Below are 20,697 nucleotides of genomic sequence, written 5' to 3'. Positions count from 1 at the left end.
TACGTGGCAGTGCCAGGCTGATCAAATGTGATCCGCGCATGTGGACGCCGAACCCTTGCGCAATATGCAGCAAGCCCCTTCCATTTCACTGAATTCGATTTCGTTTGATCGTCTTATCCGATTTCATTTGATCGTCTTTTCTCTGAAGGATTCAACATGAAGGATGCAAGAATATGGTAACCTGGAATCTGAGAAGAGAATTGCATTGCTTTCTTGACTAGCATGAAATTTGATAATTGCTGGAAACAAGACAAAGGATTACTCAGTTTTTTTGGTAGCCGTCCTGAAAACTCCAATCCATTCTAGTACTAAACATGAATAAACTTGCAATACAAAACCAGAATTGCCTGCTATCCATCTGCGCTTCAATTCTGAAATTCTGAACCGCATGCAACTGCTCCCCGGGGCCCGTCGCTACGGCGTGATGCACACCATCACGGCGTGGGGGCGGCGGCCGCATCTCCCACCGTGATCACAACTGCTCCGATCTCCTCCTCCTCGCCATCGTCGTCGTTGATGTTGTAGTAGTCCACCGCCGGCTCCTCCTCTGGAATCACCGCGTTGTAGACCTTCCAGATCACCAGTCCCTTGGCGCTGGGGTGGAACACAACGGCACGACGCCGCGCAAGGCGGGTGGAGCCTCGTTGAGGCGGAACTCCATCCTCCACACCGTCTTCTTGCCGGGGTCCCCGGCCTCGTGGAACGCGAACCTGCGGCGGAACCCGTAGACCTCCCCGTCGTCGCTGACGTACTCCTTCTCGGCGCCGTACCGCCGCCAGCACCCACCAGCTGCCACGTCCCGGACGTCGTCCTCGCTGCCGCCCCCCCACGCCGGATCCTCCTCCCACCGCCGCGGGCCGCGTGGTGAAGTAGTAGTCCCAGACCTTGTCGTGCAGGCCCCTGTTGCAGCGCGGGAACGGGAGCGCCTCCGGCCGCGCGGCGTACACGTCGACGCCGTCGGCGACGAAGCCCTGGTAAGGCTCGTCGGGGACGCGGCTGAGCGCCATGGGGAGGAGGTAGCGCTTGAGGAGGCATGGGCCGTCGGGATGGAAGACGCAGCCGAAGGGCAGCTCCGGGAGGGACCGCGGCGCCTGGACGGGTGCGGTGGCGCCTTCCGGTGTCTGCGCCATGGATGGATCGCTCACGGTCACTGGGCCGGGTTGCACTGAGAACCTGAAACGGACGATGATGGAAGCTTCTGGAGTCGCCGCCAGATTTAATTTCCCCACCAAGATCACGGACTCGCCACGCCCCTTGAGCTTCCGACGCTGCTTCTTCGCCCGAGCAGCGCAGGAAACCGATCGAATCAGATCAAAACTGACAAACGTGTTCCTATGCCTGCAGGATACCTGTGCTGGGCTTTCCATAGCAGCAGGCGCAGGCGCAGGCGCAGGTAAAAAGTCTATTAGTACCCCGAGCGGCCAGCCTTGGAAACCAGACCGCCCCGCTCAGCTCTGCTGCTCCCGCCTGAGATCCACCGCTCCGGCGTCGCACTCCTGGTTGCTCTGCTCCCCCTGATGAGTAAGGGCAGCTTGCTGTTGTGCTCGCTGGTGCTGGTGCAAGTCTGCATCGTCCAGCTGTGCCTGATCTCGAGCTGGCAGCTGACCGCAGGCCAGGCTGGGGGCAAGTTTTTGTGCCACCAAGATCCGATCGGGAGGCCGCCGCGGTTGATGTCAAACCATGGCCGCGAGGAGCTCCACGGCTACAGCTCTGATTGGATCTTCGACGAGGAGCTCGCTGAGGAAGGGTATGCGGGCGACGGTGGAGGCGTGCTTGTGGAGAAGGAAGAGGGGTGGCTGCCTGACGAGGACGGCGGTGGTGGAGCCAAGGGCAGCAGCTCCGGTAGCGGCGGCGGGGATGTTGAATGTCCCGAGTGCGGGAAGTTCTTCAAGAACGATAAATCTATGTTCGGCCATCTCCGGAGTCACCCGAACAGAGGCTACAAAGGTGCTACTCCGCCCGTGAACAAGCTGAAGCTGTCGCCGGAGACGGCCGCCCCATCGCCTTCTTCCCCATCTCCGTCTCGAGGTACCAATCAACTATGCGCCCGACGCGATCGTCCGCTAACCCCGTTCGAGCTAGTATGTACCTACGCAATGCTCACCTTGCCATACCCGGAGAACAGTCAGCCAACCCAACAGGTGCCGCCGCCTTCTTTTTGTGAGAGCGAAACAAATGTCGGTGTCATCGAACAAGGTGTAGGCACCAGCAATATGACAGCCGCTGAAGCGCACGCTGATGAATACGGTGGCTCCATTGTGAAAATCCCCAAGAAGAGACGTAATATGCTCAAAGAAATCAGGGAGGCACATAGGAAGAAGACGAAGAAGACGAAGCTTGTGCCACCGCCACCTCCGAAGGAGAAGGGTCCGTACATCTGCAAGTATTGCTACGCAGAGTTCTCCACGCACCAGGCCCTGGCTGGGCACATGGCCGGCCATCACAGGGACAAGAAGGTCCAGACACTGAACGATGCCTCGTCCAGGGCACACCAGGGCATGGCTGCCCAAAGCCAGGATGGGAAGCTGCAAGTTAAAGGCGGTGGTGACGATGACGACAGTTGGCGTGACAGCGGTCTGTCTCTGCGAAGGGGCCTGCTCTCCGAGCAGCTCTCCATGGCATCGAACGTGCCGCGGCAGTCTCGGCAGGCGTCGGGAGGGCAGATGATAAAGATGAGGCAGCAGCACTCAGGAAGGAGGAGCGATGGCCTGGCACTGGCAGCGCCGACGCCGGCACCAACTTCTCGACTCAAGCAGACGACAGAGGTGGGCGAAGGCTGTTGAACATTGACCTCAACGCCGAGGCTACAGAACAGTAATAGAAGGCACCCAGATCTTTTTCAGTATTCAGAAGAGTCAGAATACTTTTTTTATTCAGATAATAAAGAGACTTGCATGCTGTCCTATGTAGCAACTTATTATGTAGTTGTTTGTGAAAACAGTTTGTGCCTGTATCTAGAGAACAGCAAGCAGCATCAGTGTCCCAATCCCAGATGATAAATCATGAGGTCAAGGATTGACTCAGGTAATTTTTTTTATAGGCAACAGGAGGGTTCACCTACTAATTGATATACATATTAGAGAAAAGAAGGCAAAGCCTCAGTGCAGTAGATTAAAAAACAAAGAGAGAAAGTGCAGGAGACTCCCACATTCTGTAGCCATGTTTCTACGAGAGGAAGGTAAGTCTTTTTCACAGAATGGAAATTTATTTTGATCCAAGCCATGGTCAAAGGTGCTAGGCCTACATCAGCCCCTATTGCATAAACAATCAAACTCCACACATATTTAGCAGTAGTACATCCATAAAAAGAGGTGATTTACACTTTCCTTTCTTGTGCAAAAGGCACAAGATACATTTCCTTTCCAATTTCTCGTCTTTTGTCAAGATGGCTTCATAAAGGGTAAGCCACAGGAAGACTTTCACTTTCAAGGGAAACTTAGCTTTCCAAATGTGTTTGAAGCTTAGCCCAAACTCATTGCTACATAAGTGTTTGTATGTCGATTTAACAGAGAATAACCCAGATTTCTCTCAATCCCATCTTGCTTTATCTTGAATTTCATTAGTGGAGCATCTAAACAGTATGTCTTGAACCTCCTCAGCTGATTTTGTAACTCCTCATGCAACCATCTTCTAAAGGTAAGGTGCCAGTTTTTCAACCTCATAGTGTATACAGAACAATCTTGTTCATTACTTGTCTAAAAAAAAGGTAAGGAAATTTGTCCTTAAGTGACACTTGCCCACACCACTTATCACATCAGAAGCTTGTATGTTTACCATTTTCAATCTCCATACTTCAATTCTGCTCTTCATATTGATGTGTTTCACATATTTCTTCCTGGCAATTTCTTGCCAAATGCCACTACCATTTTTAATCTTCCACCACCATTTACACAGAAGACTGATGTTCATTCTTCTCAGATTTTTAATCCCTAAACCCCTTTCTACTTAGGTTTAGTGATCCTGGCCCACTTAATCAAATATTACTTTCTTTTTAATCTCCCCCTACCAGAAGATTTTTTTTCATACAGTGTCCATTTTCCTGATAGTGTGATTGAGAGCAGTACATGGACATACCATACATAGTAATGTTGCTTAGACTTGATTTTATCAGCACCAATCTACCTCCAAGACTCAAAGAGCTCCCTTGCTAGCCATCTAATCTTTTGAACATTTTCTCCTCCATTGGGATCAAGTCAGCCACATGAAGTCGGGAGCCCAAAAAAGGAACTCCAAGATACTTAATAGAACATCTACCAATAGCACAGCTGAACATATTGGATAATCCCAAATCCTTGACATATTTTTGACCCATAATAACCTCACTCTTGGAGAAATTGATTTTTAAACCAGACATCTCATAAATGTAAAGAAGTAACTTCAAACTTGCAGCTTGCTCTTTGTCATCTTGAATGCAGAGAATGGTGTCATCCGAATATTGTAGAATGACCACACCATTCTCAATATACTTTGGCACCAACCATTCACTCAACTTGTTCTTCTGGGCTGAACAGGTCATTTTAGCAAGGGTATCAGCGGCAATATTGAAAAGGAAGGGGGATAGAGGATCCCTTTGTCTCACTCCTTTCCCAGACTTGAAATGTTTACCAAAAGTATTATTCACTTTAACACTCAAAGTTCCAGAAATTATCACCAATTTAATCCAGTCACACCATTTTTGACAAAGACCTCGTTGTCTGAGACATTCAAAAAGGAAGTTAAAAGTGCATTTGCCCCCTATGTGGGTTTTGGTGTATTGATGATATCCAAATTAGGGACTAATGAGATCTTAATGAGATATATTACAACTTTTGTCCCTTGAAAGTTTCAAAGAGTTAATTTAAGATGAAATGGTTTTCCCTCAATTCTTCAAGTGCAAAAGGCGAACGAACCCAAAGCGCTCTTCAAAGCATTTTTATTCTGGTTTGGGTTTAGGTATGCCGTATTATAAAGATGAATGCAAGTTTAGGTGGTCCAAGCAAGATAGAGTGATCAAGCATAAAAATAAAATATAAAGAGAGACACAAAATCACCTCATAAACACTTAGATATAGTTTATGGACTTTTGGTAGCCGGAAGTCCCGACGTGAGCCAGGAGTTTTGGTAGTCAGAAGTACCGACATTCGGTGCCAAAAGTCCTGGCGCTTGCTGACTTAGCCGCCAGCCCGTCTACTCACCTACGTCCGTCGGAAGTCCCGACGGGAGTCGGGAGTTTCGGGTGCCGAAAGTCCTGATGCCCTAGGACTTAGCCCCCTGGCTCGGCTGTGCATCAGTCCCGACAAAAGTCGGAAGTCCCGACTTCTGGAAATTTTGGAATTCCACCGGGAGTTTCAGCTCTGGTTGTGTTGACCATCTTTGACTGCGCCTTGAACATTGTTTTGTAGAAGGGCCGGAAGTTCCGGCGATCTGTGTTGGAACTTTCAACTCAGATCTGAACGGGTGGATTTGCCTATGAGTATAAATAGTTCTCTCCTCTCTTCTAACTATGACTACTCATTCATTGCTCACCAACCTTCGTCTAAAACAGCTCCCAAGCATTCAAGGCGCCCCTCTCCTCTCCCCTTTGCTTGAATCTTCGATTTCTGTAGGCTTTTGAGTGAAAGAAGAGTGTATTGAGTGAGAGAATCACTTTGGCAAGCTTGAGCACTTGATTTCTTCATCAAGCCGGTTGGATTTGCGTCTATTACTCTTGGGTTCTTAGAACTCTAGTTGGCTAGGTGTCGCCCAAGAGCTTCCATCTTGTGTAAAAGCCTTGGAAAGTTTGTATTACCCTTGATTTCTTAGTGGAAAGCTCAAGTAACCTTTGTGGTTGCTTTGAGAGAGGCAAGGAGGTGGAAGAGACTCCGACCTTTGTGGTCACCTCAACAACGAGGACGTAGGAGCTCCTTTGTGGGGTTGCTGAACCTCAGGGATAAATTCTTTTGTCCCACGTGTTTGTTGTTATTGTGATTTATGCTATCATATTTGTTCTTGTTGGTTTGTTTTCCTCCCAAATTCTCCTCTTAGGGTTTGGACATAAGTGGTGACCTTCCGGCGTCAAATAAGCAACCCTAACACTTCACCTTACCACTTGGGAGTGGGGTTGTAAGATATCTTTCACTCAAAGTTTGTTTTAGCACTTGTGCAATTCTCGTAGGTGCCGGAACTCCCGGTTGTTTGCATCAGAACTCTTCCACGTGCCGGAAGTTCTAGCCCAAACTATCAGGACTTTCGACTGTCACTGACATTTGACTTTGAGATTACGCAAAAAAATTTAGATACGCCTATTCACCCTCCTCTAGGCATTGTTTAAATCCTTTCGATTGGTATCAGAACGAGGTCTTCTTTTAGCGCTTCACCGCGTGAGAAAAAAACAATGTCGAAGTCCGACAAGATGCAGGCCGATGCCGCCGAGATGGCCAAAAAGATAGCTAAAGAGTTGATGGCTACTCAAGTCAAGTTCTTCCAAGATGAAATGAAAAAGATGCAATATGAGATGAGCAAGATAAAGGAAGAATTGAGCAAGAAGGTTGATGATGCAATAAGTGGCAAGAATGAAGCAAACAAAGATGGTGCTAGTGATATTGGAGCCGGTGAGCATACTAATGGAAAGGGAATATATTCAAACATGAAATTTGACTATGGACAACTCATCAAAGGTACACCTCTGCATACTGCTTTCGTCAATATTGGCAAGCCACCTTACTTTGATGGAACGAGATACGCCGATTGGTCCTAAAGATGAAGATGCATCTCATTGCCGTAAGACTTTGTAAAATTGTGGATGTTGGTGTGATGATTCCTACTGATGAAGATAGAGAGATAACTCCAAAAGAAGTGCACAATCTCCATCAAAATGCACAAGCCGTAGCATTGCTTGTGTCAAGCCTAAGTCCAGATGAGTTTAGAAAGGTAAATGGAATGAAAAGTGCAAAGCAAATTTGGGATACTTTGAAAGTGTCATTTAAAGGAGATAAGAGTGTGAAAAAAGGCAACATTGAGTTACTTCATGGTGAATTAGAAAGATTTGTGTTCTTGCAAAATGAAACAACACAATCCATGTTTGATAGGCTTATGGCATTAGTCAACGGCATAAGAGCTCTTGGAAGCACTAAATGGGATGATAACAAAGTTGTTAGAAAGATGTTGAGAACCTATAGAGCCAAGAACAACATGCTAGCATCCATGATCATAGAAAGGTTCGGTTATGATGAGATGATACCCCAAGAAGTTCTTTTAAAGCTCAAGCATCATGAGTGTCTAGATGAAGATGCAATCAATGCTCACAATCAAAATCCTAATGCAATGAGATATAACAAGAGTACGACCCTAAAGGCAACTCAAGCTCATGAAGGCAAATCTTCTAGTCAAGAGAAGAAGAAAGTGAAAGATGATTCCTCAAGTGAAGAAGAAGAGTCCGATGAAGAAGTTGTACTCATCATTAGAAATTTGAGAAAGTTCATAAAGAAGAAGAGCAACCGAAAGACTTACGATGATGGGAAGAGAAGGAACAAGAAGAGGTTTTGCTATGGTTGTGGTCAAACCAGTCACTTCATAGCTGATTGTCCTAATGAGAAGAAGCACAAGCACGACAAGGATGAAGACAAGAACAAAGGTAAGAGGAGAGGTGAAGCTCATCTTGGTGAAGAGTGGGAGTCAAATGATAGTGACTCAAGTGTTGATGAGAAGAAGAAGAAGAAGGGAGCCGCAAACATCGCCATCCACCACTCTTCGTCACCGACCATGATCTTCCTCGACATGACTTCACCACCAAAACTCTTCCCCAACTTATCTTCATCACCAAGGCTATTCTCCAACCTCATCGACAATGACTACTACTACTCCAACTTGCCTCATGGCTAAGAAGGAGAAGGTACATGTCTCATCCGATCTCTCTAGTGATAAGTATGATAGTTGTGATGAGAACATAGAAGAACTTGAAGCAACCATGATAAAGAAATTTGGTAAAAAGGCCTACACTAAAATAAAAATGCTAATGAAGAAATTAGAGAAGAGGAATAGATGCTTGGTGATTCAAGGAGACATAATCACTCAAGAGAGAGAGACAAGAACCTTGCACTTGAAGCATCTATCACCGAGGAAAAGATGAAGGTTGAAAAGTTAATCGTTGAATTGTCTTAGCCAATGACTCAATTGGAAAATTGACTAAGGAACATTCCTCGGTTAATGATATAGTGGCTAGCCTTAAGAGTGAGAAGAGTATAGCTTAAGAAAGCCTCACAAGCTTGGAAGAAAAATACCGAAACCTTGAGCTAAACTATAGTACTCTTTGGGCTAACACTTCAACTTCTCCTAAGGCAACCGAATACTCTAATGTCTCCACTAGTAATGGTTGTAAAAGATGCTATAAAGTTGATGTAAATGCATATGCAACTAACCTTGTTGAGATAGAGAAGAAAGACAAGGAGATTCATAGGTTGAAGATGATCTTGAAGAATGGGTGCAAGTGTCTAGAGTAATTCAACAAGATTATATACAAGTCATCAAGGCACCCATCAATCAAGGAAGACATTGGCTACAATAGGTATGATGGAAAGGCTAATGGAAGGAACATGATCAATGGTGTGCCTTGTGTGAAGTTCAACAAGGGCATTGCTCTTGATGAGCTTATATGCAAGGCCAACAACAAGGTCTACATTCCTAAGATCCAATCTACAAGTGACAAGACAATCAAGACGAAGCAATCCGAGGCTCCCAAGCCACAAGCACCACTTCCACGGTGCTATGCTAGTGACTATATGTGTTGTTGGGGCAAGGATGGTAAGATTGTAGTCAAGTATGTTGGTGCCCAAAAGAGGAAGGAGATTATGAGGAGTGTTTGGGTGCCTAAGTTTTATGTGACTAACCCCCTAGGACCCAAATCTGTTTGGTTAACTAAAATAAAAGTTTAATTTGTCTTTATAGGAATATTCCTTTGGTAGAGCAAATTAGGGTGGTGGATAGTGGTTGCACCAATCATATGACTAGGAGAGAAAGACATGTTCAAATCATTCCAACCGTAGTCATGACCAAAGGACAATGGAAAAGGAGAAGTTCTCAGTTTGGGTAAAATTACTATCTCAAATGATAATTCCATTTCTAATGTTTTACTTGTGAATTCGTTGAGATACAATTTATTGTCTGTTTCACAACCTTGTGATATGGGCTACAATTGTCTCTTTACTGGATAAGGGTGTAGAACTCTATAGAAGGGAGGATTCCTCTATTGCATTTATGGGTCATTTAAAAGAGAAACTCTATCTAGTTGATTTCACATCAAATAGAGTAAATCCCGAGACTTATTTAATGGCAAAATCTAGCATGGGTTGATTATGGCATTCGCTAACTTGTCCATGTTGGGATGAGGAACTTGGCCAAACTTCAAAAAGGCGAGCACATCCTTGGACTAACAAATGTTTTTTTTGAAAAGATATGATTTGTAGCGCATGCCAAGCGGGAAAGCAAGTTGGAGCTAAACATCCCGTCAAGAATGTTGTGACAACCAAAAGGCCTATTGGAATTACTTCATATGGACATATTTGGACCCATCGCTTATATAAGCCTTGGTGGTTACAAATATGGTTTCGTAATTATTGATGATTATTCTTATTTCACTTGGGTATTCTTTTTGCAGTGACAAGAGTGAAGTACATGGCATCTTCAAGAAGTTTGCAAAGATCCCAATATGAGTTTGATGTCAAGATCAAGAGAGTTAGAAGTGATAATGGGACTAGAGTTCAAGAACACCAACATTGAGGAGTTCCTTGATGAAGAGGGAATCAAGCATAAGTTTTTGATTCCACACACTCTACAACAAAATGGTGTTGTGGAGAGGAAGAACCGAATGCTCATTGAACCACAAGAGCAATGTTGGATGAATACAAGACTCTAACCAACTATTGGGCAGAAGCGGTTAGCATGGCATGTCATGCTATCAACCTGCTTGTATCTTCACAAGAAAAGGGACAAGATTGCCTATGAACTTCTAACCTGTAAAAAGCCTAAGGTGCACTACTTTAGAGTTTTTGGATCCAAGTGTTTCATACTTAACAAGAAATCCAAAAGCTCAAAGTTTGCACCAAAGGTTGATGAAGGTTTCATGTTGGTTATGGTACTAATAAACATGGATATCGTAGTTTTCAATAAAACCACCGGTTTGATTGAAATCGCAGTAGATGTGACTTTTGATGAAACCGACGGCTCTCAAAAGGAGCAAGTCAATGTTGAGATTGTAGGTAATGAAGAAGCTCCACATAAAGCCATCAAGAAGCTTGCAATTGGTGAAGTAAAGCCAATCGAAGATGAAGATGATGACAATATTGTGCATATTGATCTTGATCCAACCACTCATCATGTTTCATCCAATGAACATGGTGAAGCTTCCGCAACAAGAAATGATCAAAATGGGAGATCAAATGAAACACTAGGTCATTCTCAATGAAGATGGTGTTAACAATAAGCAAGCTCAAGCTCAACTCTACAATAAAGAAAGAAGTGAAGACAACCCTCCAATCGACCATGATGATGAAGATGATGGCCCCATCCAAAGATCAACTCAAGTGCCACATCCTAGAGTGCATCAATCCATTCAATGGGATCATCCTATTGATAATATATTGGGGAGCATCAAACGAGGGGTAACGACACATTCTCGTTTACAAGTTTTGTGAATATTACTCATTTGTTTCTCCTTTGGAACCTCATAGGGTGGAAGAGGCACTTGATGATCCAGATTGGATGATAGTGCAAGAGGAGTTGAACAACTTCACTCAAAATAAAGTCTAGTCCTTAGTGGAAAGGCCCAAGCAAAATGTGATTGGAACCAAGTGGATCTTCCGCAACAAGCAAGATGAGCATGGTGTAGTGACAAGAAACAAGGCAAGGTTGGTGGCTCAAGGATTCACTCAAATTGAAGGCTTGGATTTTGGGGAGACCTAAGCACCGATTGCTAGGCTAGAATCAATTCGTATTCTACTTGCCTATGTCGCTCATCATGACTTCAAGCTATTTCAAATGGACATGGAGAGTGCATTTCTCAATGCCCCCCAATCTAAGTTGGTGTATGTAGAGCAACCATCGGGCTTTCAAGGCCCCAAGTATCCCAACCACGTCTACAAACTTGACAAGGCGCTCTATGGGCTCAAACAAGCCCCTAGAGCTTGGTATGATTGCTTGAAGGATTTCTTACTCAAACAAGGGTTTGAGATAGGAATGGTAGGTGCTACTTTATTTACTCACAAAGTCAATAATGATATCTTTGTTTGCCAAATATATGTCGATGACATAATATTTGGTAGTACTAATGTGGCTTTTTGTGAGGAATTCAATAGTATTATGACAAATAGGTTCAAGATCTCCATGATGGGAGAGTTGAAGTTCTTTCTTGGATTTCAAATCAAGCAACTCAAGGATGGCACGTTCATAAGTCAAACCAAGTACACCAACGATATGTTGAAGAAGTTTGACATGGATAAAGCCAAGCCCATCAAGACACTTATGCCAACCAATGGACATCTTGACCTTGATCAAGGTGGAAAGGACATCGATCAAAAGTTATATCGCTCCATGATTGGATAACTCCTTTACCTTTGTGCATCTAGGCCTGATATTATGCTTAGTGTGTGCATGTGTGCCAGATTTTAAGCTAATCTGAAAGAATATCATTTGATGGCCGTTAAGAGATTTTTTCGATATTTAGTGCACGCTCCTAATCTTGGCTTGTGGTATCCTAAAGGTTCCACTTTTGAGTTACTTGGCTATTCTGATTCGGATTATGCTGGTTGTAAAGTAAACCGAAAGAGCACCACCGGGACTTGTCAATTTATTGGTAGGCCTTTGGTGTCTTGGAGCTCTAAGAAGCAAAACTCTGTTGCTTTGTCCACCGCTGAAGCTGAGTATGTGGCGGCCGATGCATGTTGTGCCCAACTACTTTGGATGAAGCAAACTCTCAAAGACTTTGGTTGTGAGCTAACCAAGATTCCCCTTTTGTGTGACAATGATAGTGCCATTAAGTTGGCAAACAATCCCGTTAACCACTCTCGAACAAAGCACATAGATATTTGGACATCACTTTTTGAGAGACCACGAAGCCAAAGGAGATATCGCAATTCATCATGTGAGCACCGAAAAGCAACTAGCCTGATATCTTCACAAAGCCCCTAGATGAGTCAAGATTTTGTGCTTTAAGGAGTAAGCTAAATATCATTGATTCTCATAACGTGGCTTGATATCTTGCACATGCTTTGTTTGAACTAGCTAGGAGAAAAGAATTGTGAAAATATTGTGTGACACTTTCAAAATCTAATTTATAGTTTTCATATGTGACTATTGCTTTGTGCAATGTTTGAAACCTAGTCACATGTGAAAATGATGTGTCCATCATATTTTTCCCATATTGCATGGTGAGCTTGAGGTAGGATGTTTCTGAAGTTTCCCATGTCAGAAGTCCTGGCTGTCCGTCGGAAGTTCTGACAGCCGGAAGTCCTGGCCCCTGGGTTAGAACTTTCGACTGCTGGAAGTCTTGGCTCAGGCCGGAACTCCCAACGCAGCACTGAGTGGATGGCTCTTCAACCGCACCTATTTGACCTAGGGTTCATTATTTTACCATGCCTCATCCCCCACCCTACGCCGCTCTCCCCCCCCCCCCCCCGTGCTGCCACCTGCACTCGTGCTTGTCATCGTGTTGTCCCTACGCCTATCCTTGCGCCACCGCAATTACGTCCGCCAGTCGCTCGTGCACTACCCATTGTCCCTCTTACACCCCCTCCCCCTCCCTCTGCTCCTCCTCACCTATCCTCATTGTCGTGTGGCCTTTAAGGTGTGGTGTGTGGTTGTCATTGATCTACCCATGGATTTGATTTAACGATGTCGTGCTCGCTGACCGCTAGAAGTCCTAGCTCTAGGGTCGGAACTCCCAACCGCCAAAAGTCTCGACTGCTAGCCAAAACTTCTGCCCCTTTGGTCGCTACTCCATCCATGTTTCTCCATCCCCAGGCTCTCATTCAACTTTCTTTTGCCTTGATTCTTAGTTTCTCTTTGCTTTCCTATAGCGATGGCCTCTAGTGGTGATGCCTCTCCTCCCCAGTCGTAGTGAGAAGCATTCCAAGCGAGCCCAAGATCTCAGGCCGACTAGACGCACCAAGGCATCACTCTCTTGTGATGTCCGCTGGAGGTCATGGGGCTCATGCTCAGTGCTACTCGTGCTCAAGCCCATGCTCCACCCATTGGTGCCACTGCTCGGGAGTTCAGTTCCCAGTCTTGGTGATGTTCCTACCATCGATCCTGCTGAAGAAGCTCTTGATCAAGAAGGATGGACCATTGCTGATGATGTGTGCACCATGACACCTTTAGCTCTAGGTTACTTTGGGATCAGTCGCTTGATTTGGTTTGATGGTCCCACTCCTACTATCTGGGAACCGCAGCGCACTCCAATCCAGCTAGAGGTTATACCCCTCATCTGTAGGTTGAATTATCATCGACACGTGGCCGAGGTTCATCGTCATTGTGCCTAACACCTTTATGATGAGCCCAAGGATCTAAGAATTGAGTACCGGTCCTGGGTGCCATTTCATTTTGATTTCTACCATCACTTCATGTATCTTTGCATCATCAACAAGCAAGAGGCTCCGGTGATTCAGATGAAGGCTATTGACACCTTTGAGCTTAGGAAGCTACTAGGACCAGATATGCAACAACTGCTCCATGACTTGGGAGGATAGGATTGGAACCATTGATGGAGTTCCACAAGCCATGGAACAATGAGATTATCTGTCAGTTCTACACCTCCTATCACTTGGACACCCGAGTGGAGAATCATTTCATTCATTGGACCACCGAAGGCAAGCACTACAAGGTTGATTTCATTACCTTCTCTCACCTTCTTGGCTTGGACCTGTAGGGATCGCACCTCCACTGCCATTACTAACATTTCTGCTCTTACCATGGATGAGTATTAGTATATGTATTTGGATGGTCATCGTGCTGATGGGAAGACAATTTAGTTGAAGCCCTACTACTTGTGCTAAACAACATCCTTCAGTTAGATCTTGTATCCCAAGATAGGTGACTCTACCAATCTCTGAGAGGATTCATAGGTTGTCTTTGATTGCTTTGGAGATGAGTTCACCAAGTTCTCCATCAGCCGTTATATTGGGATAAGATCTTCGTCGCTAGTGAGGATGTGGTGAAGCACTACCCCTATGATGCATATCATCGAGCATGTGTCTGACATTCACTTCCCTTCTGATGTCCCACACAAAGTCCTCAAGCTGTCCAACAAGATGTCACTTCAGGCAAAGCGGGAATTAGTGGACCTCGCTAAGGGCAAAGGCAAAGGTGTCATAGGCTCCTCTCATGCTTCTCCACCCTATGCTTCACGTTCTCACCATGCTCATAGTGAGGAGCCTCAGTCCTCCTCTGGTGGTAAGCCCCCCAGCAAGTTCAAGTTCTTCATGAAGTATATGTTTGGAGCTTGTTGTGCTAGTGCTGAGCATGAGCAAGGTATGCTAGTGAGGATGCATCGTATTGAGCAGAAGCTTGACATTCCCTCCGCTCCGCCTTGGGCCTTGGAGCCACTTCGTGATCCTTTTGAGCTTTATGATTGTAACACCCTCGGTGTTACACCCTAACAACCTACTTACTCATGTCATGAGCATCATGTTTATGTGGTAATGCATGTGATAAAGTGTGTAGATAAATTTCTTGTATCCTAAAATGAATAATAAAAATGCTAAATGAAAGTTGATTCAATAGCTCATGTATATCAAGTAGGGTTGAAAACCTAATTTTTATTGAGCAAAAATATTATAGAACATGTGTGTGGTACCTAAATAAAGCTTGAAGTGCAAACTTTGTAGATGGCAATGCAACCTTTGCTATAGAAAAATAACATTTCTAGCTAGTGTTTCCAATAGTTTAAAAATGGAACTTGAAATAAAAAAAACTAGCTTAAAGGCTTGCAAAATTGTTTCGAGAAATCTAGTTAAAGATTAGTATCTTGTTTTAGTTCTTAGGGGTAGCTTAATATGCTCTCTAAAGCATGGTGAAGGTGGCTTGGTTCCAAGATCAATCATTTAGTTTTTACGAGCGCTTTAAAATTCATGCACGCACTTAGACTCGGGCCATCAGGCCTAGGCGTGTGGTCACCGCACGTGGCCGCATGCTGGTCGGGCAAGGCCACACTCGGTCTGGCCATGGCTTGGCCATAGTGCCTGTTGCTAGGCCACTATCCTAGCCAGCCACTGGCCACCATGCCTGGCGACCACCCTGCCCCACCCGCTGATGTACTACTACCGCTGTGGCCCCATGTCCTCGCGGTGCTGCTGCCCTCCCTACTTCACATTGTGGCACAACTGCTGCTGGTTCCATCACCTCGCCATCATGCCTACACCCCCTCCCCTACACTTCTGTTCCGCTACTGGCCCGGTCTGATACCTGCCACTGCTGCGCGCACATGGCTGTGCTCACCATCGTCTTGTCATTTATGGCACTGTGGCCGCGCAGGCCATGTCCGGTCGTGGACGCACATGTTTTGTCCATAACATCTATGCACATGTCCCCAGATCATGTTAACTACATCCCGCCAAGACAAGGCCAAACTGAGCCCACCTACCTCTCTCTCCCTCTCTGTTACCATGGACGAGCCGCGCTAGTAAATTCATCAGGGAGAGATCACCTTGAGTCAATTCATCACGTCGCTGGCTCCATCACCAAGCTGCCTAGCTACCCATCCCACCCCACCTTGAATGGTGCCTGGTCAAACTCCTAATTTTGGAGTTTCCCCGCCGTCGAGCCATTAAGGCCATGTTTGGCCGCTGTGGGTGGCAACCCGCTCTAGTTGTCGTTTCGAGCTCAACCAGTTACATCAATAGCCTCACCTTGACTCCCTCTCCACCCTGCATGCAACAGCGAAACCTCTACCTGCCACCTCGACACTACTAATGTGGCCATGTCCACCATGGTGTGACGTCGCACTGCTCGATCACACGTGGCCAGCCCAACTCGGGTAGTCTCCGGCCGAACCATCACCTCAGCCAGGTCCATGGTGAGTACCTAATGCTTACACGCTACCCTACTACTCCTTTAGCATTATGGCTCACTAGAACGCTATCGTCATTGCCGCAGGTTGGCCACCGTCATGGGGGAGATCTAGTTTGATTTTGGTGAATTGATGAAACCCTAAGTGCTAACCTAAGTTTATCAAAGTGATTATGAGATAGGTAACACTACTCCAAGTGATGAAGCAAATGAAGATCATGACATGATGATGGTGATGGCACGGTGATGATCAAAATGTTTGGACCTAAAAAGAAGAAAGAGAAAAACAAAAGGCTCAAGGCAAAGGTATAAATGGTAGGAGCCATTTTATTTTAGTGATCGAGACACTTAGAGAGTGTGATCACATTTAGGATCGATAGCCATACTATTAAGAGGGGTAAAACTCATATTGAAATATGGTTATCAACATGCCACTAGATGCTCTAACTCATTGTATATGCATTTAGGATCTAGTGGAGTGCTAACACCCTTGAAAACATTTTTGTGAAAATATGCTAACACACGTGCACAAGGTGATACACTTGGTGGTTAGCATATTTGAGCAAGGTTTAGGAACTTCACCGGTGGAGTGTCTGCCCATAGAGTGCGAACAATCCGACAGTGCCACCGACGCTCTATACAAAAAAGACGAAGGTCACTGTAAGTGATTGGACACTGGTCTCGGTAGGACCGGCGTGTCCGATCAGTGGAAGCATGAAGATGCTGGTGTCAGTCTTCGACTGGATGCTGGGTCACTTAGTGATCGGACGCTGACAGGGTGCATTTGGTCCTGCTAACGTGGCATCAGATAGAGGAGACACCGAGTGACCGGACGCTGGGTGAGTCTGGTTGGGCATGACCGGACGTTCGGTCATGATTTTTCACGAATGGAAGCTTACTGGAAACGACCGGACGCTGAGGTCCTGCATCCGGTCACTTTCAAGCAGCACGTCCGGTCACAACTTAAATGTACTGATGACCGTTGAGATCGGGCGATCAACATTTGAAGGAGGGGACACGTGGCACACATCGCGTGACCGGACGCTAGGGTACAGCATCCGGTCGATCTGACCGACGTGTTCGATCGCCCCATTTTTTAGTGGACTGAGGAGCCAACGGCTCTATTTCATGGGGGCTTCTATTTAAGCCCCATGGCTGGCTCAAGCTCACTCTCTTGGCCGTTATCATTAACATAGCAACCTTATGAGCTTAGCCAAAGCCCTCCCACTCATCTCCATCATTGATTCATCATCTTTGTGAGATTTAGAGAGAATCCAAATACATTGTTTGAGTGATTACATCTAGAGGCACTTGGTATTCATGTTTTGCTATAGGATTCACTTGTTTCTCTTGGTGGTTGCCGCCACCTAGATGGTTTAAAGCAGCGAGGATCGTCGAGCGGAGGTTGGTGATTGTCTCCAGCTCCGATTGTGCTGATTGTGAGGGGTCTTGTGCCTTCCCCGGTGGAGCGCCGAAAGGTAACCCTAGTGGATTGCTCATGTCATTGAGTTATCTCACTTGTGGGTAGGTTCTTGCGGTGTCCAATTGTGTGGATGAGGTTCGTGCTACACCTCTTAGCTGCCAAACCACCAAGTGTTGGTCGACACAATGGGGACTAGCGTGCGGCAAGCACGTGAACCTCAGGAGAAAAATTGGTTGTCTCTTGCCCGTTGGTATTGTTCTAGTGATTGATTTAGTATTCATCTTATGATTGGTTCACTCCTCTACACAGCGGTATAATCACCCTACTCACTCATTTATATTCTTGCAAACTAGTTGTAGCAAGCTCTTTAGTGTAATTAGAGTTGAGAGCTTGCTTTGTTGTTTTAAGTTCATCTAGTGGAGCTCTTTAGTGTAGCAAGTGTGAGAGCTCTTAGTGAGTAGTGACATAGCAAATTGTGTGTCTAGAGATCATAGCTACTAGAATTGTTGGATAGATGGCTTGCAACCCTTGTAGAGCTAGATCACGTTTGCATTTTGCTATTTGTTATACTAATCAAATTGCTCTAGTTGATTTGTAGATTTTCAAATAGGCTATTCACCCCCCTCTAGCCATATTAGGACCTTTCAAGTGGTATCAGAGCTATGGTCACCGTTTGATTAAAGGCTTAACAACCCCGGTGTCAAATTATGGCTCAAGTTGTGTTCAACCATGTGGGGGGCAAACCACTATTCTTTGATGGCACATGCTACGATTATTGAAAGAGAAAGATAAGGATGTCTCTTGGTTCAATCAATGATCAAGTATGGGAGGTGATCGAGAATGACTATGCTATCATTGATCCTGACAATCCCACCAACCAAGACAAGACCAACAAGCAATGCAATACAATGGCTCTCAACAGCATATACAATGCCATTGATTCCAAGGTGTTTGAGCAAATCAAGGATTGTGAAAGAGCTAATGAGGCATGGAGGAGATTGGAGGAAACATATGAGGGCACACCGGTGGTGAACAGTGCCAAGTTGTACATCCTCAAGGATAAGTTGACAAGCTTCAAGATGAAGGATGATGAGAGCATTCCAGAGACGTTCCATCGGTTGCAAGTAATTGTCAATGACTTGAAGGCTTTGGGAGAGAAGATCAAGGATGATGATGTCTCTCATCGGTTCTTAATGTGCCTACCTTCAAGATTTGAGATGTTGAGATTACTTATCATAAGAGAAGGATTGAAGAAGATTACCCCTAACCAAGTACTAGGTGATGTCATGACACAAGAGACATACCATGTGGAAAGGGAGGGGGATGACAAGGATGACAAGAAGGAAGAAGAAGACAAGAAGAAGATTATAGCATTCAAGGCTAGCTCATCATCATCCAAGAACAAGGGGAAGTCAAAGAAAGAATCGAGTGATGATGATGTTCTTAGTGATATTGATGATGAAGCTATGGCCCTCTTTGTACGCAAGATGGGAAAATTCATGAAGAAGAAGGGCCATGGTGCAAGAAAGAGAAGAGATCACACCAAAAGCAAAGGATATATGAGAAGATGCTACAATTGCAAGAGCCCCGATCATGTTGTAGCGAATTGTCCCTACAATAATGATAATGATGAGGATGAAAAGAAGAAGCACAAGAAGGACATGAAAGAAATGAAGGAGAAGAAGGAGAAGAGAATGACCTTCCAAAAGAAGAAGAAAGGTGGAGGCTATGTGGTCACATGGGATAGTGATAGCTCTAGTGATGATGACAAGAAATCTATCAAGAAAGCACTAGCAAGCATCGCCATCAACTACAAGCCCTCCATCTTTGATGCTCCATCGACATGCCTCATGGCAAAGCCTACCAAGGTAAAATATGATGTGAGTGATGATGATGAATGTGAAAGTGATGCTTATAGGAGTGATGATGATGATGAGGAGGAGTACACCAAGGAGGAGCTCTTGGACATGTGTGAGCAAGTGCACACTTGTGTTGAAATGAAAAGAAAGGAGTGCAAAGAATTACACAAGAAAGTCAAATTTCTTGAGCAATCCTTTGATGAACTCAATGCCACTCATGAGAGGCTAATGGAAACCTATGAGAAGCTTAGCAAAGCTCACTCTAAGCTTGAAAAGGCTCACTCCTCTCTCATTGAGCAAGTCAAAATAGAGGAAGCCAAGAAAGAGCAAGTGATTATGTCTTGTGATGTGGGACTAACATGTGATATTATTGATGAATCTTTTTATAAACCTGTTGTAGTTGCTCCCACTAACACTTCTTGTAGCACTACTACTTCTACTTCACCTTTGAGTGATGGTCTCACTTGTGATGCCTCACTAATGGTGGAAAATGAGACTCTCAAGAAGGAGGTGAATGAGCTCACTCATGCCTTAGGCAATACCTATGGTGGAGATGCCCGCTTGTTAAAGTGCTTGGGTAGCCAAAGGTCACTGTAAGTGCCCTAGACGTTAGTCTTAATAGGACCGGCGTGTTCGGTCAGTGGAAGCATGAAGACGCTAGCATTGGTCTTTGACCGGACATTGGGTCACTTAGTGACCGGACGCTGACGGGGTGCATCCGGTCCTACTAACATGGCAGCATACAGAGGAGACGCCGAGTAACCGGACGCTGGGTGAGTCTAGTCGGGCTCATGATTTTTTGTGAATGGAAGCTTACTGGAAACAACCGGACGCTGAGGTCCTATGTCCAGTCACTTTCAAGCAGTGCGTCCGGTCACAACTTAAATGTACTGATGACCATTGAGATCGGGGTGATCAATGTTTGAAGCAGGGGACACGTGGCACACATCACACGACCGGACGCTGGGGTCCAGCGTCCGGTCGATCTGACCGGCGTGTCCGGTCGCCCCATTTTTCAGTGGACTGAGGAGCACACGACTCTATTTCATGGGGGCTTCTATTTAAGCCCCATGGCTGGCTCAAGCTCACTCTCTTGGCCATTTGCATTAACATAACAACCTTGTGAGCTTAGCCAAAGCCCTCCCACTCATCTCCATCGTTGATTCATCATCTTTGTGAGTTTGGAAGAGAATCTAAGTGCATTGCTTGAGTGATTGCATCTAGAGGCACTTGGTATTCGTGTTTTACTATGGGATTCACATGTTTCTCTTGGTGGTTGCTGCCACCTAGATGGCTTAAAGCAGCGAGGATCATCGAGCAGAGGTTGGTGATTGTCTCTAGCTCTGATTGTGGTGATTGTGAGGGGTCTTGTGCCTTCCTTGGTGGAGCGCCGAAAGGTAACTC

General features: G+C 45.4%; 2 protein-coding genes and 1 pseudogene across 2 annotated transcripts; 2 read left to right on the top strand and 1 right to left on the bottom strand.

Moving 5' to 3' along the window:
- Positions 1-325: 325 nt before the first annotated feature.
- Positions 326-1,750, bottom strand: LOC136498446 (uncharacterized). The gene is made up of 2 exons (XM_066494377.1): positions 855-1,750; positions 326-773 (listed from the first exon to the last, which is right to left on the bottom strand). Exons 1-2 carry the CDS (start codon positions 1,365-1,367, stop codon positions 435-437), a joined length of 852 nt encoding a protein of 283 aa, XP_066350474.1. The 5' UTR covers positions 1,368-1,750; the 3' UTR covers positions 326-434.
- A 5,300-nt stretch (positions 1,751-7,050) lies between these two features.
- On the top strand, positions 7,051-9,732 carry LOC136495880 (uncharacterized). The gene is made up of 2 exons (XM_066491679.1): positions 7,051-7,591; positions 9,611-9,732. Exons 1-2 carry the CDS (start codon positions 7,051-7,053, stop codon positions 9,730-9,732), a joined length of 663 nt encoding a protein of 220 aa, XP_066347776.1.
- Positions 9,733-11,442: 1,710 nt separating this feature from the next.
- On the top strand, positions 11,443-11,901 carry LOC136498539 (secreted RxLR effector protein 161-like; annotated as a pseudogene).
- Positions 11,902-20,697: the final 8,796 nt, after the last annotated feature.

This window comes from Miscanthus floridulus, chromosome 12 (assembly GCF_019320115.1).
Source record: "Miscanthus floridulus cultivar M001 chromosome 12, ASM1932011v1, whole genome shotgun sequence".
In the NCBI taxonomy this organism is placed as follows: domain Eukaryota; kingdom Viridiplantae; phylum Streptophyta; class Magnoliopsida; order Poales; family Poaceae; genus Miscanthus; species Miscanthus floridulus.
Note: the sequence above shows the minus strand (reverse complement) of the source record. Positions and strands in the feature narration are given on the sequence as shown.